General features: G+C 42.4%; 2 protein-coding genes across 2 annotated transcripts in view; both read left to right on the top strand.

Annotated features, from left to right (window-relative positions):
• Positions 1-117: 117 nt before the first annotated feature.
• On the top strand, positions 118-24,135 carry LOC310867600 (E3 ubiquitin-protein ligase TRIM39-like; the record flags this gene model as incomplete). Its single annotated transcript, XM_083777715.1, has 9 exons — positions 118-142; positions 2,274-2,688; positions 16,963-17,155; positions 17,871-17,966; positions 18,564-18,797; positions 19,774-19,921; positions 21,278-21,304; positions 22,119-22,264; positions 23,677-24,135. The coding sequence occupies exons 2-9, from the start codon at positions 2,282-2,284 to the stop codon at positions 24,133-24,135; spliced, it is 1,710 nt and encodes a 569-aa protein (XP_083633841.1). The 5' UTR covers positions 118-142; positions 2,274-2,281.
• A 2,275-nt stretch (positions 24,136-26,410) lies between these two features.
• Positions 26,411-26,608, top strand: part of rpgrip1 (RPGR interacting protein 1) — a gene marked incomplete at both ends in the record, with an annotated part of 23,713 nt that continues 23,515 nt past the window's right edge. Inside the window, one exon of the mRNA XM_083777714.1 lies at positions 26,411-26,486. Within this exon, the coding sequence (XP_083633840.1) occupies positions 26,411-26,486 (76 nt within the window). The remainder of the gene's footprint in view (positions 26,487-26,608) is intronic.

Here is a 26,608-nt window from a genome sequence, read left to right as displayed (position 1 = left end):
GCTCTATTTAGTTGTCTGCCAAATAAACCAGCTTAATAGTGACATTCATCTGTGTACCATGGACTGACATCTATTCTATACTCCCTGCTCAGCAGCTCAACACATCAAAAGTGCATATCCACTCTTTGAACTGTTCCAACTGGTATGTAGGCTAACGCAACGCATTATTGTAAAAATACACTGATTGTGTCCTATTTCATGTGACTTATACGTTTCAGAGAGTTTCAGCACATGGCTACAGCGCTAGATTGTGATTCGACTTTGGACTCGTTTTCCCCTCATAAAGTATCATATCATAAACGTTTACTATAAAGTAATTAGAAAGCCTAGCAGCTTAATAATTAAGGTGCATAGGAGGGCCGCGGGCGCACATGAAGGAGCTAGAGATTCCTCTCTTTGAAAGAAAACACGTGTGTGTGTGTGTGTGTGTGTGTGTGCTTGTGCTTTATGCCATGGTAACAGGACAACTCACCCATTTTCGATCTCCGAGTCAGAAGTGCGGAAATCTCACCCCGAAACTGGGGAGAGATGTGTCTACTTTTGGTATAAGTCCCCTAATGAACATTCTACAGAAAAAGGCAATAACAACTTATTTTACAATGTCTTTTAGTTATTTATACTCTCTTATGTGGTCGGTAAATCATAAGGTGAGCTGTCCGCATCTGTTGGGCGAGCTGTCTGTCCCAGGGCGAGCTGTCCGTCTCTTCCCTTTACCAACTCACCCCCATGGCATCTATCTCAGTGTGTGTGTGTGTGTGTGTGTGTGTGTGTGTGTGTGTGTGTGTGTGTGTGTGTGTGTGTGTGTGTGTGTGTGTGTGTGTGTGTGTGTGTGTGTGTGTGTGTGTGTGTGTGTGTGTGTGTGTGTGTGTGTGCGTGTGAGCGTGTGTCCTGTACGTCTGTAATCCACTAACTCGAAAACCGTTTGTCGGTGGTAGGCACTGGACGTGTGATAGCATTTTTGTGATAATTATGCTTAATAAATGTAATGCTCCCAACAGATACCCCCTCCCCTAAAATTCATTTTGAAATAGATTTTATTTAATACAATTATTAAAATCTATGATCATTTTAATACATTTTAATACATTATGACCCAAACCAAACAGCAAATGTGACGTACCCAAATGTGTAGTCACATTTTTGTTTTTATTATATATGTGTATATTTTTGTATTTTGAACAGCCTTATTGTGTCTTGGGAATGAGCAGGGAGTCTGTTGTATGAATGGACCTATTCCACATTCCGCCACCAGGTGGCAAAGGCGTTCTTGTGAGACAAGTTAGATAGGTGGTCTGGTGACGTGTCTTTCTTCAGATGAACAAGGAAGAGAGAACGAACGACACTGAAACTGACTCTGTCTCCCGTTTTTCCCTGTTTATTCAGGTTAACCTGGCAGATTAGTACAAATATATATAATACTGCCTGCTTGTCTCAGCCACCTGGGACCTGCAACACAAACACCCACACAACCTGAACTTTTAACATTCTGTGGATTTTCTGTGGCCTGGGGCTTTCTCTGTGTGGTATGAAGCCTTTTGAGCTGCAATGGAAACAGGCAAAATCCCTCAACAGTGACATCTGCCGTGTTGCTATGTGATATATGAGATTTAAATAAATGAAAAAACAAAAATAAATAAATAAAATACAAAAACTATTTTAATGTCAAGTTATAGTCTGACCATGATGCTGAATCATTTTATTTATTTTATTTAGTTGACAAATGACACAGACTGATTGATTCAGTACCAAGTTTCCTCAGTCTAGACTAGTCTAGACTAGGTTTAAGTAGTTAATATTTTCAGGTTTTCATTTAACAGTCACACACACACTCACCTGGGGGATGGAAGCCTTTTCCCCTTGTACTGCTGGTAATTGGGCTTTGTTAACCAGTGGTGGAAAAAAGTACAGGATGCAGAATTGCAGAATATCCCATTTCACAAGTTCACAATGCGTCGCAATGTGACGCATTGTGAGCTTGTAGACCTGCTATTGTAAAAAAAAGAAGGATTACAGCGTTCCTGTACGTGTCATTAAAAAGGACAAAAAAACGTGTATACATGCCCACCCCGAAGTTTCCGTAGAGAACTCGCCAGTTTACCAAGTCGCTACGGCAAAAAATCTTCATAGGCATCATAGGTGTTAACACCGCTTCTAGTGCTACTGTATGATCCTTGATTGTTCTAATTAACTATACACACAGTACGATTTATCCAAGTGATTCATTGATAATTCCAAGCCCCAGTTGACCAAAATTCTATCATTTCATCCGTCAGTGAAGACGATGTCCTCCAGCGGCGGCGGCACGCCTCTGTCCGAGGATCAGTTCCTGTGCTCCCTCTGCCTGGACGTGTTCTCTGACCCCGTCTCCGCCCCCTGCGGACACAGCTTCTGCTCCGCCTGCATCAGAGGACACTGGAACGGCGGCGGCGGCGGCGCGCTGTCGTGTCCCCGATGCAAGTGTGCCTTCCCCGGAGGAGAGCCGCCAGGGCTCTGCCCCAACACCTTCGCCAGAGAGATGGCCGAGCTGATCCGAGCGAGGAGGCTGGAGGAGGACGGCGGGAGAGCTGCCGGCGGGGGGGACCTGCCGCTCTGTGACGTGTGCGTCGTCGGGACGAAGGCCAAAGCCCTGCGGTCCTGTCTGGTGTGTCTCACCTCCTACTGCAAGGCCCACCTGGAGCCACATCTCAGGTATATAGGTCTTGTCCCGGTCAGTGTTGTTTTTGGTTTTAGTTTTAGTCGTAGTCTCTTGAATAGTTTTCGTTTAGTTTTAGTCACATTTTAGTCACCTGGAATGTTTTAGTGTTAGTCTAGTTTTAGTCGACTATATGTCATACGATTTTAGTCGACTAAATCTACAGTTGATTTAGTTGACTAAAATTTATTTTGTCGGGCCTTGATAATGACTTTAATGATTTTACACTGTAGATCGGCTATTTTCAGCATGCAAAATGAGTTATAGCCTACCGGATCTCTTGTCCACTAGTCCCTTCCTAACATTTTAGTATAGTTTTTATCTGTTGACGGAATTGTCAATACATTTAGTCTTAGTTTTAGTCATCATAGCTTAGTTTTCCTTTAGTTTAGAGCACGAGTGGTGTGCGCATGCGTGAAATTGGAACACGGGGTAATGTTGCGTGCGTGCATTTATTAATACCAGTAGGGGGTGCCAGAAACAGAGAGAGGGGTAGTGCTGAGAGAGAGAGAGAGAGAGAGAGAGAGAGAGAGAGAGAGAGAGAGAGAGAGAGAGAGAGAGAGAGAGAGAGAGAGAGAGAGAGAGAGACTTTTTTGACTTTTATAAAACCTTTATTTTCTAATAAATAGTTACAAACTTAAAAACAGTGCAAACAATACATTTTCAAATACCCATTTTTCCTTTCTTTTTCTTTTCCTTTTTTTTAACTTACAATAGTACAAAACTAAAAACCAACTCTTCCTCAAACACAGAACAGAGAACATCATTGTAACACCACTGATAAATGAACTCATCAACATTGTTCATGAGTGAGTAAAATCTAAAATCCACTCGAATTCTGGCCTTCACCAATGCCTTAAACATCGGCAATAGTTCCCCCCCCCCCAATATTTAATAATTTGCTTTTCCTATTCTTATATATAGCAAGTTTGGCCTGACCCACCACAAAATTCAACAGTTGCCACTTTTTTGCATCTTCTTTTTTGTACCCAGCACCAAAAATAAAAGCAGTTTCAGACCAAATCACATTGCATCTTGAAAAAATGCACTCCAATGCTTCAAACAAAGTTCCCAGTCTTTTACATTCTAAGAAGCAATGGAAAACTGTCTCTGCTTTTTCACAAAAAGGACACTCAATTGATACTGTGTGATCCAGCTTTGAGACAAAGGTATTAACAGCTATTGCTCCCTTCAGGATCCTCCATTGAAGGTCACCCGCTCTTTTATTTAGAGGGGGTTTGTACAGTAGCCTCCACACCGGCTTGCAGCTCTCCTCTGCCTTTAGTTCCCCCCTCCACACAGTGTCTGTTCTTCCACTGAGGGTTGTTTTGTTCAGGGCGTGAACACAATGTTTGTATAGAGCCTTTCCACTTAGTAAATATAAATCGTTTTGTTCATCAGTGTCAAAATCCACAAGAGGTCCAGTTAGCTCACTAGTGTTTATTTCCAATCCCACTTCAGGGAAAGGATCCCCGTCGTCAGGAACCTCTGTCCCTCCGAAAAAGTCCTGTAACATCTCCACTTCTTCTCCAGATAGTCTTTTACTCCACTCATTTAGGATGTCCCTGGTGTGGCGATGTGACCTCAGACCCAGTACTGAGGCCACAGCCTCTGTATTATAGAGACCTGGACCTGCTATTTCCACAATGTGTCTCAGCTTTACTGCTCCAGCTGAAACAAGCCGCTGAGTGAGACCAGGCCTGCTGTTGTCCTGTACATCCAGCCGGGCTCCATGTATCAAAGGCTCTTCCAGGAGCCAAAACAGCGAAGCTGAAGGCTCCAGCCTATTCCACTTAAAAAGTGTCCACGCTCTAAAGAGTCCTTGATAAAAGGGAGTTAAATTAGACAAATGAATAAAATTACAATTCATTAAAAACAAAGCAGCATCAAAACTCAACCCATCTATTTTCCTTAAAATGACAGACATTATGGGTTTCCAGACCACATCTTCACCTCCCGTTAGGTACCTCTGGATGTGCTGTAATCTAAAGGCTGCTTTCCTGCTCTCCAACTGTATTAACCCCTGCCCCCCCTCCTCTTTTGGCAGGTAGAGCACACTCTGAGGGACCCAGTGCAGTTTATCCCAGAAGAAGTTAGTCATTATGGACTGTAGCTTTGGCAACAGCCCAGCAGGGGGCTCCATACATTTTAATTTATGCCAGAGTGTTGAAGCCACTAAGTTGTTGATAATAAGGACCCTTCCTCTATAAGACATCTGTGGTAGCAACCATCTCCACTTCGCCAGCTTCCCCTCCACCTTCTCCACCACTCCTTCCCAGTTTTTCTGTGCAGTCTGCTCATCACCTAAAAAGACCCCCAAATACCTTAAACCTCCCCTTTTCCACAATAACCCTCCTGGCAACTGAGGTAGCCCTGTGGACCATTTTCCAACTGCTAGTGCTTCACTTTTAGCCCAATTCACTCTTGCAGATGATATCCTTCCAAAAGTCTCAACTATGCTTGTTAGTTTTGTTACATCATCCTTATGTTGTACAAAAACAATTAAATCGTCTGCATATGCAGACAAATAAAAACGTGCGTTAAAATCTGATAAAAATAAACCCTCAATGCGAGACCGAATATTGTGCAACATTGGTTCAATGGAGATTGCGTAGAGCATGCCCGACATCGCGCAGCCCTGTCTTACCCCTCGTGTAGCTTTAAAAGGCTTACACAAGCCCCCATTGAATTTCAGTACACTCTCAATGTCTTCATACATCACCTTGATCCTGGCAATGAAACCGTCACTGAGGCCGTACCTCTGTAACACTTTCCAGAGGTAACAGTGCTCAGTCCGGTCAAATGCCTTTTCCTGATCCAATGAGACCAGCCCGACATCTAAACCCAAAGAACCGGAGACGTCCAAAATATCCCGAATTAGTGACACATTGTCAACTATGGACCTGCCGGGCACGCAGTATGTCTGGGTCCGGTGGATGAGCTGGTCCATCACTTTCTTCAGCCTATTGGCCAGGACTTTAGACAGTATTTTGTAGTCTGTACACAGCAGAGAGACCGGTCGCCAGTTCTTAATGTCCTGCAGGTCACCCTTCTTGGGTAACAGAGTCAGAACTGCTCTTCTGCAGCTCTGAGGTAGACAAGAGTCTTTAAAACTTTCGTTAAAAACATCCAAAATGTCCCCTTTCAGTTCACTCCAGAACACTTTAAAAAATTCAGGCGGTAATCCATCGATGCCAGGGGCCTTCCCCCCCTGCATGCCCTGCAGTGCTGCATAGACCTCCTCAGAAGTGAGAGGAGCCTCCAGCTCCTTGTTAGTCCCCTTAGAGACCTTTGGCAGCCCACTGCAGAAAGAGTCAAAAGCCACCTCATCCTCCCTGTACTCGCTTCTGTACAGATGAGAGTAAAAATCCACAGCCCTCTTCCGAATCTCACTGCTGTCAGTCAGTAAATGTCCTTCATCGGAGCGCAGGGCGTGAATAAATCTGCTTTGCCCCTTCTTCTTCTCCAGGCTGAAAAAATATTTAGAAGGTGAGTCCATTAGAGTTTCACTCTGGAACCGGGACCGGACCAGCGCCCCCTGCGCCTTAGAGCCCAGCAGGTCAGCCAAAACGGCCTTTTTGTATTTGAGGTCATCAATACTGCCTCGATTTCCTGTGGATGCAGCGGCACTCTGCAACTCCACTATTTCAATCTCCAGATCATACATGGATCTGGTGATGTCACGGGAGACATTGAAAGTGTACTGTTGACAAAAATTCTTAATCTCCACCTTTCCACAATCCCACCACTGTCTTAGAGAGGCAAAGTCTCCCTTTCTAGTTTTAAAAACTTGCCATAGAAAAATAAAGCTCTCTTTAAAGTGCGTGTCTAGCAGCAGAGCAGTATTAAAGTGCCAATATGCAGACCTGGGCTTAACATTAGCAATAAACACATTGCATGACACCATGGCATGGTCAGAGAAACCAATGGGTATTATATTGCACCCTTTAAAAGTGCTGAAGTGCTGTTTAAAACAATATATTCTATCCAACCTGGCCATAGAAAAAAGATCTCCTCTGCTCTGAACCCACGTGTACTGTCTGTGATTGTTATTCAAACCTCTCCATACATCAGTTAGGCTGTGGGTTTCAACCAGACGCTTCATGGCTCGTTTTGACTCGCCATGAGGCTCGACATGATTTCTGTCAAAAAAATCATCCTCCGTACAATTAAAATCACCAGATAAAAATCTGACATTGATTTAAAACCTTACTTAATTCATTCAAACACAGGATTCTGGCAGGCCCAACATTTGGAGCATACACATTAATAAACACCATATTAAAAAGTTCATACTTTGCTCTGACCACCATCAGTCTACCCTTCATTATTTCCTCGACCTCAAAGGACTTTGGAATAAAATCTTTGGAAAAAAGAATTCCCACCCCACTACTGCTATTACTGCTATTACATAGATGACTTAAAACAACCTCCCCCTCCCACTCCATCTTCCAGTCAGTCTCATTTAAAGTGTCACTGTGCGTTTCCTGAATGAACATAACATTAATGTTTTTCAGTTTTACCATTTCAAACAAAGATGCTCTCTTCCTCGCATCCCTGGCCCCATTGACATTAAGAGTGGAAACCCTGAATTCACTCATGATGCCTGATATGAGGGAAAAAAACCACACTAAAAACCACAAAAAACATCCAGTCTTACACAGAGGTTGTATCTTCATTTCTAGTTTTGGATGTAGATTTCTTTATCCATTTTTTGAGTCTGTAAACCTCTTGCTGGTAAAACAACCCTCCCCTTTCTGATTTAATTGAATTCTCACAGATTTTACAAAACAAATCTATGTCTTCAAAGTGATCCTCAATTTGCACATTTTTCATATTTTTGGTTTTCTGCAGAAAACTCCTAACTTGCTTAACCTCGTAGAGCTTTTCCTTCTGAGACCCCACTAACACTTTGTGAGTCAAAGGCCCAAACATAGGCTGACTCAAAGAAAAAGAAAGAGACTGGCTGCCCTCACACTCTTCCTCTCCCTCCCCACCCTCCTCCTCCTCCTCCCCACCCTCCTCCTCCTCCCTCTCCTCTCTCTCCTCTTCCACCTCCTCCCTATCATTAACCACTTCATCTTCCTCCTTTCCCCTCTCCTCCTCTCCCTCCTCAACTGTGCCTGCACTAAGCACACACTCTGCCTGCATACCCTGCTGTGTGCAAATGTCCAATTTCATCCCCTTCTTTGGCAGAGACACATTATTACTTTTTTGTTTTCTTTTGAGAGCATTGCTCTCAACGCTAACTTGTACAGCTTCACCAGTATCCATCTGAACAGCTGTTGCTGCTGTTTCAGACTCGACCACATTATTCTCATTATTCCCTTCCTGCCTGACATCTGCTGTGTCCTGTCCTTGATTCACTGTCTGCTCAATCTGTTGATCTCCTGTCCCCTGCTCAACAGTCTCCTCTGCCTGCTCAGACCCCTCACCATCTGAGACAACCTGAACCTGCGCGTTGCAGCGTTTCCCCACACTCCCCCCGCCCGCACAATCCCAGCCTCAGCAGCTTTCTCAGGGCACGCTCGAGCTAAATGCCCCCCCCCACATCTATAGCATTTCAGAGACCCAGAGTTGCATACACAGTATACACAAAATCATCAATTTTAACATTAAACACCAGTTCAAGCTCTTCGTTCTTATTTAGGATCATAAGAGTCTGCCGTCTGTGTGACACGACATGTTTCAGAAGCGGTGATTTACACCCTGACGGCAGCTTTCTTATTGGGGAAACAATTTTCCCAAAACGAGACAATTCCCTCTCCAAAACACAATCGCTGACAAACGGCGGAACATTGGATATAATGACCCGCTTTGCGTGTGTGGACAGCGGAGAGACAGAAACAAATAAACCATTCAGTTCAACACCCTTTTCAACAAGCTGATTCACTTTGTCAGTACAGTCAACGAAAATAACAACCCCGCCGTTCATTCGCGCGGCAGATTTAACATTGTCGTAGCCCACAACTGCGCCAACAGCCAGACCACATTCTTCCACTGAGCAAGCAGTATTAATCTTAACACCGTGCTTTCGTGTTAAAACGGTCATATCCATGACCGCGCCCAACAAAGCCGACCAGCTAACGCTGGCCGACAGAAAGCAAAACAGCAATACAACTTGGGTCAAAAACAAACAAACAAACAAAACACTAAACAAAACTAAACAAAGCAAAACAAACAAAGAAAACAAAACTTGAAAAGCACTCTCCGTAGAGAAAAAAATATCAAACAAACAAAACCGCTCTCACACGCTCAGCACATCCACACCCACTCAGAGAGAGAGAGAGAGAGAGAGAGAGAGAGAGAGAGAGAGAGAGAGAGAGAGAGAGAGAGAGAGAGAGAGAGAGAGAGAGAGAGAGAGAGAGAGAGAGAGAGAGATGAGAGAGAGAGAGAGAGAGAGAGAGAGAGAGAGAGAGAGAGAGAGAGAGAGAGAGAGAGAGAGAGAGAGAGAGAGAGAGAGAGAGAGAGAGAGAGAGAGAGAGAGAGAGAGAGAGAGAGAGACAGCCAGCCAGCCAGCCACTCGGTTCACACAGGTGTGATTTTTTTTTAATTGTTTGGAAGTTCCCAAGTTGCTTTGGAGTGCTGGCCAAGGGAACGTGAAGCAGATATCTGGTAAGAACAATCCTTTTCTTTCTTCCTTTTTAGACCTGTTTGCAGTGCATGAGGCTGGCTATGTCTGTCTGTGTGTGTGTGTTTGTCTGTCTGTCTATGTGTTTGTCTGTCTGTCTGTCCTGTCTGTCTGTCTGTCTGTCTGTCTGTCTGTCTGTCTGTCTGTCTGTCTGTCTGTCTGTGTGTGTGTGTCTGTCTGTCTGTCTTGTACTGCTTGCCTGCCCTGGATAGCCATGGCTTTTGATGTGATTCCGATGTTGACCCAGGTTGACCCTAGTGATTCAATGCATGGAATTCAATGGCCCAAACCACACCAAAGGGTCAAGACGGTTTTAGCGTTAACTCCTTGCGACCGTTTAGACCCAAGGAGTTGCATGGTGACCCTTTGGTGTGGTTAGGGCTTAAAGGGATAGTTCCGATTTTTTTAACTTAAGTTGTATGAAATACTTGCCATTATTATAGTGGTTGCAACTGTATTAATTGATTGCCCGAGTCCCATTAATTGATTGCCCGAGTCCCATGGTGGGAGTTCTGCTCTGTTTTTAGTGAATATTAAGTAGTTCCGGTCATTTTGTGGGGTGTACTGGGGCCACGCAGTAAAAGTAAATTAATCCACAAAAATAACGTAATTTGTATTGTTGACCTATTCTAAAATATTAGCGTGACTTTCGTTCAACTTTGACCCCTCTATCACATGGAACTATTTTTTGGGCGTAGTGATATGGACACAAGAAACATAGTTCTGTGTGATAGAAAGGTAAAAAAAGAACTAAAGTTGCACTAATATTTTAGAAATAGGTCAACAATACAAATAACGTTAGTTTTGTGGATTAATTTACTTTTACTGCGTGGCCCCCAGTACCCCCCCCAAAATTACCGGAACTACTTGATATTTCACCAAAGTTCAAAAAATCTGAACTATCCCTTTAAAGGGTCGGTTTTTTCCATTTAAGAAACATCCATAGAATTAGATCAGTCCTTTCCACCCCTAACCTTCACAACGTTGTCAATGCCCTAATTTCATCTCGTCTACCCTACTGTAACTCCCTCTATTCAACGCTCAGCAAGGCATCCATATAGACGAATTCAGAAACAGGTCTCATGGAACGTATTTCCTGTAGGCGGACTCGACACTAAGCATTTAAAGTATGAGGTATAAAGTACTTCAAGTTGCCATATATTGCTATACTTCAAAATATTTTGATGAGAAATATTTTTTCATATTTGGGTAAAATATCCCCTTGTTTCGTGATGGTGCATGTGACAACATTTATGTTCGGTTATCTAGGGTTAAAAAGGTGCTATATACTGCGTGATGCGTTGCGATCTTGTACCTGCATGGGACCTCCTGGAACCCACTCAAGGACTCCTGGGGGTTCCCGTGGGCCCCACTTTGACAACCACTGAAGCAATGAGTATCTGTATTTATATGTATACTATACAGTCTAATGTCAATGTTAAGCAATGTGCAGTGATATCCTACCCCTAGTAGTTTGTGTGCAAAGAGTCCATGGGCAGGTGTCAGTAGTTAAAATGCAGCAAAAGTCAAGGAAGGTGTTTTGTGCCGAGGAGTGATGAATGAGTCTGTGGCTGAATGTGCTGTTTGTGTTCACATCATGAGGGGCGAGAAGGGTTCTCATCCTCCCCTCCACAACCACCTCTGCACTGACCAGATCCACTCTGGCATGGAGCTAGCTTTCCTCAACTGGTTTGTTCAGTTTATTGGCAAACCTTGTGTTGAACGTTAAAGAATAATACCTTACTTATCTCATGTCAGGGATCGAATGTTCAAACTATAGAGGTGTTTTGTCTATTACCAGGTCACATAGGCCTATAGTACACATATGTTGATCGTTATTTATATAGTAGCCCATAGCCTGCTGAGTCATAGGAGGAAGTTACTATTATTATACTATGTTATCCAAAAATAGGCTAGTAGGCTACACTATATACTGTCATGAAAATGATCATTATAATAAGTAGTAAAAAAAACAAAAAGCAATGGCTTCCAACAAACACAAAGGTGTCATTGCGTTTCCAATCTAGGATACAGTATCACACCAGATGATATAGGCCTATGTGACCTGGTAATAGACAAAACACCTCTGGGCCAAAGTATAGCATAGAAGTATATCAATATATGGCAACTTGAAGTACTCTTTTTTTAAATATTCCCACGGGTGTCATCTGAAACTTTTAGAAAACCTCCTGAACGGCATGCTTGTGTACACAAGCATGTGTGTCTTTGAGGGACAAATGGGACAAATATAGCCTACATAACCTGATTCTCATCATGACAACTTCCTCAAGGTGTGTGTGTGTGTGTGTGTGTGTGTGTGTGTGTGTGTGTGTGTGTGTGTGTGTGTGTGTGTGTGTGTGTGTGTGTGTGTGTGTGTGTGTGTGTGTGTGTGTGTGTGTGTGTGTGTGTGTGTGTGTGACACGAATTAATGGAATTATAGGTGATACTGTGATATAAACAAGAGTGCTTGCCCACAAATTCCCAATTTTTGGGGGGCAATATTTTGTCTAAAAGTGCATTCTTTTCCAAACATTTGAAACATTATTCTAAATAAACAAACACAAATAACTTTTTATTTCAGAAATTGTACAGCAAAGAAGTAGCTCTCATGTTGCGATATGCTACATATTGTTTTAATGTTCTCCTATAATGCCGTGAGGTTCAAAGTTGTTGAAAGTCGAGACACATCGGCTGCATAATTGCCGATATCGATGTTGTCAAATAATAACCAAATATAGCCAGACCGATATATTGGTCATGGCTTTATATAATGAATTCCATGGTTAAGCTGCAGCAACCTTCTCATGCATACTGTATAGTTTATATTCAACGTCAGATCTCACATTTCCCAAACTCATACCACAGCTTGAAATATTAATGTCTTATTGGACACATCAGTCAAATCAGGCTTAAAGGTCGTGCACATGTTGTTAGTTTAACAAACCCTGGACTGGCAGGAGGGAAAATGATCGTTGGCGTTCTCTGTGGGCAGGGGTAAAAGGAAAATGTTTCATTTCGTCCCACATGTTGATGTGTGAACGATAGGGAAGGATAAAGGATTTGTTTCTAAATAAGGCGCGTGTTTTAAAAAACAATGGCTATTAATAAATGTACGCTCTTTCTACATATCTCTCCACGCATGACATCATTTAGCTTTAGTGTCTGAGAATGCTTGGCATCTGCACGTGAAACTCTTGTCAGAGAGATACCATCATGTCTTCAAAGAAAAGGTTATCAGTTTTCTTTTAATGTTGAGCACAAAAAGAAAACAATGTAGGAAATGTAGGAATGTACTTACTGTAGATCTTACATTAAAAAGGGTATCTTTGAAAAACAAAGAAAAGATCCTGCACACTGTCAAAATGTTGCTCTTGCTGTACTGTAGATCTAAAATGGATAAGGATGATGTTTTGAAAGTTCTCCATACATTATGTGCGTCGGGTAAGGTGTGCCTTGCATGCTGAACTGATTGAATGTCACCGGTAATAGATTGTCACCTCCCCTGTTTGTCCTCAAGCACCTGTAAAAGCAGATTCACGTACATGAACAAATGTAGCTCTGTCAGCAGGACACAGGAGACCTGAGACAGATGGTGAGGTAAGTGCAAGAGCAATACCGATATGCTTCATGTAGGATAGGTATTATTATTATTACTACCACAAGTTATATTATAGCATAAAGGCTGGGCAATATTATCAATACTTTATACTATAGGTATCATAATATGAGACAAGATATCGCTTTTGGATACCAAGTCACCTATCATCGACTTGCTCTTCTTTAGTTTAACTACACTGTCTAATTATAATGTTTCTGTTTGCCAATTCCTTCTTTTCTGGCTTTCTACTATTTATTATGTTAATGTGAAGGACTTTGAGCAATTTGTTTGTATGAAAGGTGCTATACAAATACAGTTGGAGCTTATAGAATTTTAAGAATTGGTATTGTCACAATACGACATTATTGTCACAATCTATATCAAGGGATTTGGTAAAAAGAAATATTGTTGGATTTGATTTTGTGACCCCCCATAGTATTGCTACATAATAAGGCATGTTATAATTGTAATGTTCTATGTGCTACTTTAAATGTGGGTTTGATTAGCAGCAATTCCTATCTATATTCAACCAAGACTTGGTTTTGTTAATTGAAAACTGATATTGGAAAACATTGAGCAATATAAGCTATTAAATATGCATTACAATGCAAATATTATAAGATATGTCTACGGTATGTGAACAGGTTTTTGTCCTTTTGTGATTCTGAAACATGTGCATAAAGTTGATTGGGCCTCCATCTTCTTTTCAGATCAGAATCAATCAACTTCTTAAACAACAAAAAGCAGCCACTTTGTTCTGCATGATGCCCAGCCAAGCTACACTGATACTGGGGCCGGCAGGCGTCACCCACACCCGCCTTGTCTGCCCTGGGAAACTCCTCGCACCGAACCCAAGTCAGGGAGCTCCGTTTCTGGTTACGGGAGAAACCGCCGCATCAGATCAACAGGTTCTTCTCCGTCAGACAAGCAATGGGAACACGAAGGTGTCGAGGACCTCTTCCCAGACCCGGAGTAGTCATCACCCGCCTAGACCACCGGCACCAGCTCCCGAACCCCATGCCGCTCAGCCCAGACCTGGACCTCCAGTCCCCACGGTGAGCGCTGTGCTGGAGGACAGGGTTGCAGCAGGAAGAGGTATGGGAGAGGGCACGGAAACAGCCCCGGGCCAGAAGAGGCGATGTGGGCCATGTGGACACCTGATCATGGCTGTGCTCCTGGTTTTCTGCTCGCCTCTGATTGCCGTGGGAGTATGCGTGGCTGACATTGCCACCGGAGAGTGTTGTAAAGTGGGAGGGAAAAACACAGACGCCGTTGAATGATCGAATGCTGTATGTAAGGACTACTAACATTTCATATGCAGTGAGTGACGTGGAAACCGAGCTACACTTCCTAACCATCTGTCCATTGTACCAAGACATCAGAGACACATACTTCCCACAGATTACAACCACACACGGAGATTTTGAAAACATGACCAATGACAAAAAACTCCCATATCTGCTGGGCGAAGTACAACAATGTGCAAACACAGCAGCAAGATTTGTGAGTTGCTGTGATAGGAGAAGGATATCAAATGGAACACAACCACCCTAAAGACTAATCATTGTGTATATTCCTGCACTATACCTGCATTGAGTGATCTTGGTACATAGAAGTTGATCTATTGAAGATTCTGACCTTCAAAGTACATAATTTTTGTTTTGATTGTATTGCTGTATTGTTGTATTGTTCTTTCTGCTTTGGCAATGCAAACGTATGTTTTCTCATGCCAATAACGCCCTTTGAATTGAATTGAATTGAGTGACCAGTGGTGGACAAAGTACTCAAATCATACTACTTGAGTCAAAGTATAGATATTCCTGATCAAGTATTACTCAGCTACAAGTGAAAGCTGCTCAAATTAGTACTTGAATTAAAGCTGCACTATATGTAGCTTTCCTGTTCTGCCCTGGATTTGGAGCCTTCAGCTTTTATGTCAAACCAGAAACAAGATCGTATCAAAGGTCCAACCTATAGACACAAATGCTTACCACAGCCAAGTCACTCTGACTCAGATATGAGGTAAAGATTGCCACACTAAATAAAGATATAATAGCCTATGCTCTGCTCATCAAATATGTTATCTTAATTTACTACTAGTAACATTGCTTTCCTATGAGTCAAACCACTATGGCATTTACTGTGGTGGAAAGTAACTGTACAAGTCCTGTACTTGAGTATTTCCATTTTGTAATACTTTAAACTCCACTAAATCTCAGAGGCAAATATTGTACTTTTTTACTCCACTATTAGAAATGTTATTTTAGTAATACATTGCAGATTTTGATCATAATTATGGAATTTGGATTCCATAGAAGCCAGCATGTCATCTACGGAAGCATGTTGCACAGCAAAAATAGACTATCTACATCTACAAGCTCTCAATGAGGCAGTGAGAGCTTGTAGATAGTCTATTTTTGGTTATTTTAAGATTACCGCAAATTATTTGAAGTGGTAAAACTAGCAATATGTCCAGACACCTCTTCCATGCCATCTTAATAATGTTGAAAGATTTAAAGCCTCAGTCTGTGCTTTCTTCACCTTTGCGTTGGCTGTATAGAACAGCAGGAACTGTGACTATTGTGTTCATTGTTTAGGAGTGGAGGCTCCTTTCACAACGATTCATAAATCACACATGGGCCTACTTGGCCATACAGTACCAACATTCTCAGTCGTGAGATTTCATTTTGCTTTAATCCATGCCTATTAGGTCTATACTTTGACTCTTAGAAAATAGCTGATCTATAAGCTCAAATTTGTGAGCTTGTTGTTGTTGAAAAATGTTAGTACTTTAACTTTATATAGGCCTACTGTATGTATATCTTTTGACAATTTGACAATATTTTTGTTCTGTTACTCAATAAAGTTTGAATACTATACTTATACCATAGTATTTCCACATTGTTGTATTGCTATACGTTTAGGCTACTGGAAAGCATTTGAGTACTTCCTTCAGCACTTGTGAAGATGGAGATACATTCAAATTGTGCTGGAAAGCCTATACAAGTCACTCTTCTCCATGTCAAGGCTGCCCTCTAGAGGTCTAGATTGCACAGTGCCTTCCTCTATGGCTTTGTTCACTATAATGGGTTCACTATTAAATGCAGGGATTTTCAACTGATTGTGAGAGACCACCACCCTGAGTTGGATCATATACCACCTTGTGTTAGGATGGGATATGGGCTCAGATTAGTGCTTTTGTAACAACACTTGCTATGCAACGCATCCCATGTCTATACCTTTTACAGTCTATAGCTATACACACTGATGGCACACCGAATAGGCCTGCAGATGGTCCATGGGAAAATGTTTTAAAATATAAATAAAATGCCCTTTGTTAAATGTATAAAATGTTTAAATAATATAGTATTTCAAAAGTCCATCAAATGTAAGAAAATATTAGATTTAATAGCTAATAAAAAGATAATAAAAACCCTTATTCCATTACTTCATCCAACCTTCCATTAAACTCAGTAGGCCTACTGATAGAGCGGCCGGAATGCATCATGCTATCATACTAGCTACACTATAGCATCACACAAAAACATACAAAGTATAGAAGATCCACTAGCTCGAAACGCATAGCGCAAAGCGATGTGTTTTGAGCTTGTAGATCTGCTACTATTGCTGTTTTTGAATTTGAATCCTGAAAAGTTCAGGTTTTATCAGAAAACTTTGGCTAGGATCTAGAAGGTGTTTCTTAAAACAAATTGTCCTTGTTTTGAGTGCTTATCATGTTCTGTTGAAAGGTACAGTCAGTCACTATACGTACAGGGTGTGATATACAGTAATGATGATTGTCCCCCATGCTGATGAAAATAAATTCTCCCAAATTGCACAAATAGTAAAATTAGCCAATCTACACACTGTATACTTTTTGAAATGTCTATGAGGAAAAAGAACGGGGAGTTATTTTCCGGGTCTCTCGTTCTATAGCAACATAAGAAAAAAACGATTAAGATTTAGAAAGACAACATGTCTTTCTAAATCGGCCTCATGGGGTAAGTGTTTTAAAGATATATATTCTCACCCTAACCTCAGGGTAGCCACCTTGAAGACCCACCAGCTGATGGAGCCCGTGGTGAACCTGGAGGAGCGCATGTGCAAGAAGCACCAGCGGCTCTTGGAGCTGTTCTGCAGGAGCGACCAGAGGTGTGTGTGCGTGCTGTGCACGGAGAGCGACCACCGCTGCCACGACACGGTCCCCGTCGAGAGGGAGAGCGCAGAGAGTAAGGTGATGTTCGGTGTTGTTTTCGTCGACTAAAACTACGACGGAAATGTTTTGTGTTTGCAGCGCGACGCATTGTGAGCTTGTAGATCGGTGTGTAAAATAGTCCGCCAAAATACATTTTAGTCGACTAAATCACCTAGATTTAGTCGGCAAAAATCTTATGATATTTAGTCGACTAAAACTAGACTAAACACTAAAACATTACAGGTGACTAAAATGTGACCAAAACGAAATGAAAACGTTTCAAGAGACTATGACTAAAACTAAAATAGAAATTTGCTGCCAAAAACAACACTGGTGAGGTTGCTTCTATTTTTTTTAAATGTTTTTTTGTGGCTTTCGCCTTTATTTTATATATTTTATGGAGACAGTAGGCTGACAGGAAATGGGGAGAGAGATGGGGGGGAAGACATGCAGTAAAGGCCGTCGGGATCATCATCTCATTCGGGTAAATCATTTTCTGTACCTCGTTGCATCTGCTGAAACACAGGCTCGAAAAGCACTGAAATGTTTAACTTTAAAACTATATCGTTTATAAGAGGTGGAAGTATATGAAACAATGACAAGTGTGATGTAAAGTGTAGAAAGCCAGACATTTGGAGGGGTTAGTAATGAAAGTGATTGATGAACCTCCCAACCCCCTGGTTACATCATATGCGTTGTTCTGCTGATGATTTTACATTGTCTCTCTCATTCTTGCTGTTGTTGTGATGTCCAGGTTCGGTTGAAAACAACCACATCGGAGGTGGAGCAGATGATCCAGGATAGGCTGAAGAAGGTGGATGAAATCAAACACTCTATGGAGCTCAGTGAAGTGGGTTGCATTCTGCATTCTACATTACAAACATGCACATTCTACAAAATGCAGATTGTGTAATCGATAGTATAACATGAATAACCTAATTTATTCTTATTGTTATTATCAAAGCAAAATAATTAAGGCCCAGCAATGAATCATGCATGCAATTGTAGCTCTGTGAAGATAACGCACACCCTCTGGCCAACTACAGTAGACTCAAGTATTCTCAGTGGCCATTTTAAAGACATGTAGTTTATGTAAATAATAAATATCTTAAGGGAAAACCACTCATTTTCTAAATTGAATGTCATTAACACATTTCGGGCGGGAACCCCTTTTATGTATAGTCATAGAACTTTATAGTATATACGTATAGTATAGTATACGTATAGTTTATATATATAGTTTCATTATAGATATTCCACGGTTACGTTCTTAGCTTACACGTGTTTCATGATAACTACTTTTTGTGTTGCCATGCTTTTTGTTCTTGCTCATTGAAAATCGCTCTGGATTAAGAGCGTCTGCTAAATGCCTAAATTGTAAATTGCAATTGATTCGTTTTAATCAACACTGCTTGGGTGTTTGTGTCCGCTGCATGGCCGTTTCCAGGCGAACTCCAGGGAGGACATGGAAGGTGTCCGGCAGGTGTTTGGTGCCCTGCTGCGCTCCATAGAGAGAGGCCAGGCGGAGCTGATGGAGAGCATAGAGGAGAGGCAGGCGGAGGCCCAGAGGAGAGCCCAGGGCCTCGTCTCCCTGCTGCAGCACGAGCTCCGGCTGCTGGGGGAGAGACGGACAGAGCTGGACACTCTCCTACACTCTGAAGACCACCTCCATGTGCTGCAGGTATAATGGCACAGTTTTCTTCTACTCAGTCTGTGTCTCATAGGAGGGCTGTGGGCAGTTTAAAAACAAGATGTTTTTACAAAAAAGGTTTAGATTTTCATCATCGTGAGAACGATGGCTTCCATTTTTGCATTGCAGCTTCTCAGGACTAGAAAGCCTTCAGTTTCAATTAGCTTTGTATTCCCCATCGATGATGTCACTGGAGGACGGTTTCTGAACTGCCCACAGCCCTCCTATGAGACACACAGACCGAGTAGAAAATAATTGCGCCATTTTTTCATGATTATTAGTGAGGACCTATTATATGAAGATAGGTTGAAAAGTGGTGAAGTGGTCCTTTAAGAATATAGTAATTTTATCTCTCTGAAACGGAAAGCTGTGTCTTTTTGAACCAATCAGAACGTCACATCCCTCCAGGGTATCGGACGTGGCTCGGTTACGTGCGCGACACGTGCACGCGCCTGCTGTTTGTTTGTTTACAAGGTCATGCAGGGAGACGGGCAGCAAAGCTTGTGGCTTATTTCTAACCTATAATGTTTTCAGATACATATTTTAGCGTGCAGATTAAGTTTAAAACAGTGTACACTGTCTGGATGTCATCTTGAATGAGATTGAAAACGGACTAGTTCTGACTGACACGCAGCAATGGGAATAAAACAGATTAATGCATTGCGACCTTGTAGATTCACTAACTTGTCTGCATTTTGTACATAACACTCCCCCCTCTCCTCTCCTCTCCTCTCCTCTCCTCTCCTCTCCTCTCCTCTCCTCTCCTCTCCTCTCCTCTCCTCTCCTCTCCTCTCCTCTCCTCTCCTCTCCTCTCCTCTCCTCTCCTCTCCTCTCCTCTCCTCTCCTCTCCTCTCCTCTCCTCTCCTCTCCTCTCCTCTCCTCTTCTCTTCGCCATATAACTTCATCATTTGACCCTCTCTCTCTCTCTCTCTCTCTCTCTCTCTCTCTCTCTCTCTCTCTCTCTTAGAAATTCCCATCTCTCAGCTCAGCTCCAGCCACAGAGGACTGGTCAGAGATCAGTGTCCACAGCCACACCTGTGTTGGGACAGTGAGGAGGGCGGTGGCCCGCGTTGAGGAACTGCTGCAGCCAGCCTTGACCAAGCTGTCCGTTCAAGGTCAGATTTGTGGTCATCACAAAGACATGTATTTCTTTACTCATTGGTGTAAAGTAACTAAGCGCATTAACCCATTCTGACCTGAGATCAGATTCTAAATATGTCTTCCTGACATCCTGACAGTTTTCTGAAAAAGCTATGTTTCCATGTCAGTCGTTCTTCGATTTTTCTAAAATGGCAGACCTACAAGCTTGTAGATCTGCTATTTTTCAATAGCTGAAGCATAACATAATGCTAACACCAAAAGGGGTTCCCACCCAAAATGGATTAAGTACAATTTTGAGGTATTTGTACAATGCGACGCATTGTGAGCTTGTAGATCTGCTATTTTCAAGAGATTTTTGAGTGGTGCAACCACTCCTACAAGCAGCAATGTCCGTGTACCTGTGTGTGTATGTACCTGTGTGTGTACCTGTTTGTTTGTATGTATGTATGTATAAGTGAGCACCAGTATGTGACTTAATAATAGCAGTAGGGGGCGCCAGAAACAGTGAGAGGGGTAGTAGCAGCAATGTCCGTGTACCTGTGTGTGTGTGTGTGTGTGTGTGTGTGTGTGTGTGTGTGTGTGTGTGTGTGTGTGTGTGTGTGTGTGTGTGTGTGTGTACGTACCTGTTTGTATGTATAAGTGAGCACGAGTATGTGACTTAATAATAGCAGTAGGTGGCGCCAGAAACAGTGAGAGGGGTAGTGCTGTGTCTCTAATGAGAGAGTGAGAGAGAGAGAGAGAGAGAGGGAGAGAGGGAGGGAGGGGGGAGGGGGGAATTGCACCACTCAGTTCACACGTGTGTGATTTTTTTTTGACATTTTGAAATTTTGTCATTCAGCATAATGAGTACTTTTACTTTTGGTACTCTGTACATTTTGATGTCAATACTAGTAAAGTAAAGACTTCGAGTACTTTTTCCACCAGTGGATGGAAATATATCATTTACTTTATCATGAAATACTATTTCATATCATCCTAGTAGCTGTTAACCCATTCAGGACAGGAACACCTTTTGGTGTTTTAAGGATTATGTTATTCTTTAGCAAAATTCTTGAAAATGTGGTGCAAATCTTTGAATATATATTCTTTCAGAGGGAACGTTTTTAACTAAAATCTTTGCTTCTGGGCGGTGTCTGGATATATAACATATTTTGAGATTGGGGTCCGGGGCCAAATACAGTACATATAATGCTGGGGGCCCTTGACATGACATACTGATATAGAAACATAGTTTTGTTTTTTTAACTGTCATGATTTAGAAGACAATTTTTAGTATCAGTTCTCATGTCTAAATGGGTTAAACTGTACTAACCTTTTCTATGTTCTTTCTTTTTTTACTCATTCTTCTTCATAATTCTGTTGAATTTCAGAACATGAGAGGATGCAACAGTTTACAGGTACAGTTGTCTGTTCTTTTTAATGCATGAATTGTCTTGTCTCCTGAATGCATGAATATCCATGGCTTTCTAAAAGCATGTCATAGGCGTGAAAGTCTATGGACTTAATGTTAGTTTAGAGCCTAATTATACCATTTCCTTTCCCTGCCAAAGTCTATGGATTTTAATTTATACGTTTAGGGTCAATTACGATGTAATTTATGCCAGCCAAGTCTAGGGACTTTAATGTTTGTTTAGGGTACATTATGATGTCATTTTACGCCAGCCAAGTCTAGGGACTGTAATGTTTGTTTAGGGCAACTTACTGTATGGTCATCTCGCTGATATAAATGTACAGTATCTTGTAATAAATTTAGTTCATTTTTCATGGACATGAGAAAATCAACATGCCCACAAAAATCTGGGCGTCCCTCACTTCACATAAGTGTGATATTTGTCTACCTCCAATTGTCAAAGTTAACCTTTAACCCATTCAGTACGGGAACCCCTTTTGATGTTTCAAGCATTACATTATACATACTTTAGCTGTTGAAAAATAGCAGATCTACCCCGCTACGAGCTTGTAGGTCTGCTAGTTTTGAAAATTTGTGAAAATGTGGTGGACACATCTTTGAATATATTATTTCAGAGTGAATGATTTTAACTCAAATCTACAATACAATTCCGGGGCTCCTTGACATGAAATAGTTTGAGAATCACTGACATAGAAACGTAGGTTTTTCAGGATTTAGAAGGCATTTGTAGAATCATCCTCAGGTCTTCATGGATTAACTTAGTGACTTTTAACTTATCTAAACTGTGTCTGTCTGACCAGAGGACGTCCATCTGGACCCCGGGACGGCCAACCCGTGGCTGGTGGTGTCAGGGGATGGATCCCGGGTCTGGGATGGAGATGTTGAACTGGATGTAGTCGATTCACCGCAGCGCTTTGACACGGCGCCCTGCGTCCTCGCCGTCAAGGTACAGCAAGTGTTTTGATGATGTGCCACTTATGACCATAGAGGTGTTATTATGACACATCAGACTTGTGCGCGTGTGTGTGAAAGAGTACGGTTAAAGGTATATTCAGTGATTTCACTTAATTCAAATATCACTTCTATTTTGTTTTGTTGTGATAATCCTCCCTACTATAGAGTGTGCTGACCATATAAGGAGTTCCTCCCTGTCCCCCCCCAAAAATCTGTAGGTTTAGTTTTTGGCTAGGTGGCCCAGCCTTCATCCAATCAGGATAGAGAGGGGCCTTCCGCCAGTCATGATCGAGCGGGGGCGGGCCTTGGTGTGCGTGCTGTTGGCCTGTCACGTCCTGTAGTGCGTGCATGTGCACATCTTGTCACCGGGGCGAACCGGGGGGTTTTCCAAATCACCCGAATCACTGAATGCTCCTTTAAAATGAGACATATTTGTATTTGAACGCGTGAAAGAATAAGAGTAAGGTTAAAATAAAGACTTACGGTATGTTTATTTGAACACTTGGACTTTTAGCTACCTCAACATGACCCGATTGCTGAATGGTTAGGGTGCATACCACACAGTCAAATGTGGCACCTGCCTATCAATCCCTGGCACCGGATAACTCAGCGTATACAAGTCTGGCAGCAGTGTTGTTTTCGTCGACTAAAACGATGGCAAAAAATGTTCGTCGACTACCTTTTTCACTGACGAAAACAAAATGGAAACTAAATGAAAACTAAGCTATGGTGACAAAAACTATGACTAAATATTAGGGGTGTAACAATATAGTAACTGCATCGAAAAATCGATTTTAATTTCAAGCATCGAAGTATATTGAAATGAAAAAATGACTATGTATCGTATCGTATTGTTTTGCAATGCAAATAATCGGTATCGAATTGTTTTGCTATGCAAATAATCGATTCTATCAATCCTACATTTTTGTGCGTGGTATTTAGCAATTTTTTGAAGAAGAAAGAAAAACGGGTTTAATTACTTTTGTCAACAAATAAAAACTAGACTAAAATGTTAGGAAGGGACTAGTGGACAAGATATGCAGTATAAGTCATTTTATGCTTGGTTGCATGCTGAAAATAGCAGATCTACAAGCTCACAACGTGTCGCGCTCCAACATGTTGTGAACTTGTAGATCGGCTATTTTAAGTGTAAAATCAGCCATTACGACGTCATCGAGGCCCGCCAAAATACATTTTAGTCGACTAAATCACCTGTAGATTTAGTCGACAAAAATCTTATGATATTTAGTCGACTAAAACTATACTAAAAGTCAAGAGACTGTGACTGAAACTAAAATAGAAATTTTCTGCCAAAAAAACAACACTGTCTGGGATGGGAGCTGATGCACTTCACCTACTAAAGCAATTCCAAAGACCCCTGCAATCTCCTTCATGCCATGGCAGGGCTTCTCCACCGGGAGGCACTACTGGGACGTGGAGGTCGGCGGCAAGACGGCGTGGGACCTGGGCGTGGCCCGCGAGTCCGTGGACAGGAAGGGCGCGGTCACCCTGAGCCCGGACCGCGGCTACTGGTCCATCTGCCTGAGGAAGGGGGCCGAGTACCGGGCGTGCGGGGGGGGCGGCCAGCACGGGGCGGTGGCGCTGCTGCTGCACCCCCGCCAGGGGCCGCCGCGGACCGTCGGCGTGTTCGTGGACTACGAGGAGGGGACGGTGTCGTTCTACGACGCGGCGGCCCGCTCTCACCTCTACTCCTACACCGGGTGCCGCTTCGCCGAGCGCCTGTTCCCTCTGTTCAACCCGGAGCTGAGCGACCACGGCAACCAAGCGCCGCTCGTCGTCTGTCGCGACGTCCGCGACGTCAACGGAGACGTGCATGCGGACGCGGAGGACGTTACGATATGACGGTTTCAATGTAGGGCGTTTAGCAGACGCTCTTAACCCATTCTGGTTGGTCACAATGTGAAGTGTTGTGAGCTTGTAGAGCTGCTATTTCTGCAATTTCTGCATTAAACTGTAATATTTGACATTTTCTCGCATCTGTGTCCTGTTTTACGTGTTAGTTTTTAATGTACTATTCGTTATCATAATACAGCAATGCCTGGCAACTGCTTCCAGGCAAGATCTGCCTCTTTCTGCCTCTTTCCTTCTCGTCCACGGCCCTTCACCTCTCTCAGCATTCTGCTGCTAATCAGATTAACACAGAGATGGGATTAGTTTTGCAACAGATGGAGCCACGTAGACTAGAGGAGCAAGGCAAGTTTCTGTGGGCACAAGGCGCATGAATGAGCTAATCTGAGGTCAGACAATGTGAACTTTCTTATTGTTAGAACTAGTTAGTAGCTGTGCTTTTATGTGCAGGCCTGAGAGAAGACCATCACAGTCTTAACTTGCTGGAGACGGAGAGATTGAGTCTTGTTTGGACATTAATCCTCAAATTCCTGCTGCATTTAAAGATGATGATAATAGGCCTATACCATAATAACAGAAAGCTAAATTTGTACTATTATAACTCCCATTTTTCTCATCCATACCGCATGTGTATATCTCTATCTCTAGAGAGTATAGCCTCTATAAGTCGCTGTCCCTTGGCGAAAGGAGTTCGGAGGGGCAGGGGGGTGGGGGTTTGGGTTTAAAAGGGCTGGGGTTGTGGGTGGGATCGTAACCAGACACAGAAACAGGCCTTCCCTGTTGACAGCATAGCAGGAGCATCTATATCTGACCTGTTCTTCAATATAGAGACATCGTTTTTGGATGACTGGGACAAAAGGTAAGATATACTCACTTTGTGGATACGGTTTTGGATATACAGCTGTATATTCAACCTTTTTAATGTATCTGCTATTGAGTTGTAGCTAGTTATATGATACTCGCAGTTTAATATAATCATAATCTATGGGCATAATGTGGCATGTGTTTACTGTCATGTCAGATGAAGCCATACCTACAATGCCAACAACAGCCTCCAACTGGTGACAGAAAATTACTGCTATGCCGTTTCACAGCATTTTATTCCAAGCGGCATTATTTTGTTCTCTGGAAAAGTGTATAGACGTTTTCACAAATCATTGTTAGGTGCTGGATTGGATGGGTGACTGCAGTCAATGCAGTGGAACAGGCAGGGGATAGCACTGTTGTTTTTGGCAGCAAATTTTGATTTTAGTTTTAGTCACAGTCTCCTGAATAGTTTTCAGTTAGTTTTAGTCACCTGGAATGTTTTAGTGTTCGTCTAGTTTTAGTCGACTAAATATCATAAGATTTTGGTCGACTACATCTACAGTTGACTGTTTTTTTCACGCGTTGTGGGCTTGTAGAGCTGCTATTTTCAGCATGCAATCAATTGTAAAATGACTTTTTGTTGACGGAATTGTCAGTATATTTAGTCTTAGTTTTAGTCATCATGGCTTAGTTTCCATTTCGTTTTCGTCAGTGAAAAAAGGTAGTCGACGAACATTTTTTGTCTTCGTTTTAGTCGACGAAAACAACACTGGGGGACAGCTCCCGAGGTGTTGAGCAGCTTACACACACAGACGGCTGTTTACTTCACTGAAGCAAAACAACAGATTATTACACCATCACAATGTGACTGTCTGTATTGTAACTGAGCCTTTAGGATAAAATAAATGCATACTGTGGGCATGTGTAAGACTGTACAATAAGTTTTAATAGCCAAATATAAGTTTGTTATTGTGCTGACATTTATTTTCATTGACTACTGTGTATTGACAAAATGCATTGATAAGTACCGAGTGGTACACATGGTACAGGCTATAATGGGGACAACAGGACTTTATAATCAGGACAAGGCTTCTGTGCAACTTGCACAAAACACAGAACACAGCCTGTGGGACAACTTTATGAACACAGCCTCTTGTATACACACAGACAGTAGGCGTGTGTGCCTGCAGCTGCCAGGGCCATGAGTGCATTCAGGCAGCCTGCGGACGCACAGCTGATGGTTGCAGTAGTATATAGGCAAGTGGAATGGCAATTGGACTGGTGTAGCAGTGTTGTTTTTGGCAGCAAATTTCTATTTTAGTCTAGTCATAGTCTTTGGAATGAAACTTCATTTAGTCACTGCAGTCACATTTTAGTCACCTGCAGACTGATTGGCTGTTGTTGTTGTCTTCAGTACCTGTAGCTGACTGCTGATTGGCTGCGGCTGAACGGAGCCAGCGTGATGTCAGTAGAGGTGCAGGACGAGACAGCCGGGGACCTCCCTGTCAGAGACGTGGGGCTGATGCCCACTGTCACAGGTGTGTATGTGGGACTGATGATATTTCTGCATTGCTGTATTGATACTTTAACTTCAGTAAAACACATGGGAGTATTTTTTCCACTGCACTGCACTTTATGCTTGTATAAATTATTGTATAAA

The sequence above is a fragment of the Protomyctophum parallelum genome (assembly GCF_964188405.1).
Source record: "Protomyctophum parallelum genome assembly, chromosome: 12".
Lineage (NCBI taxonomy): Eukaryota > Metazoa > Chordata > Actinopteri > Myctophiformes > Myctophidae > Protomyctophum > Protomyctophum parallelum.
Note: the sequence above shows the minus strand (reverse complement) of the source record. Positions and strands in the feature narration are given on the sequence as shown.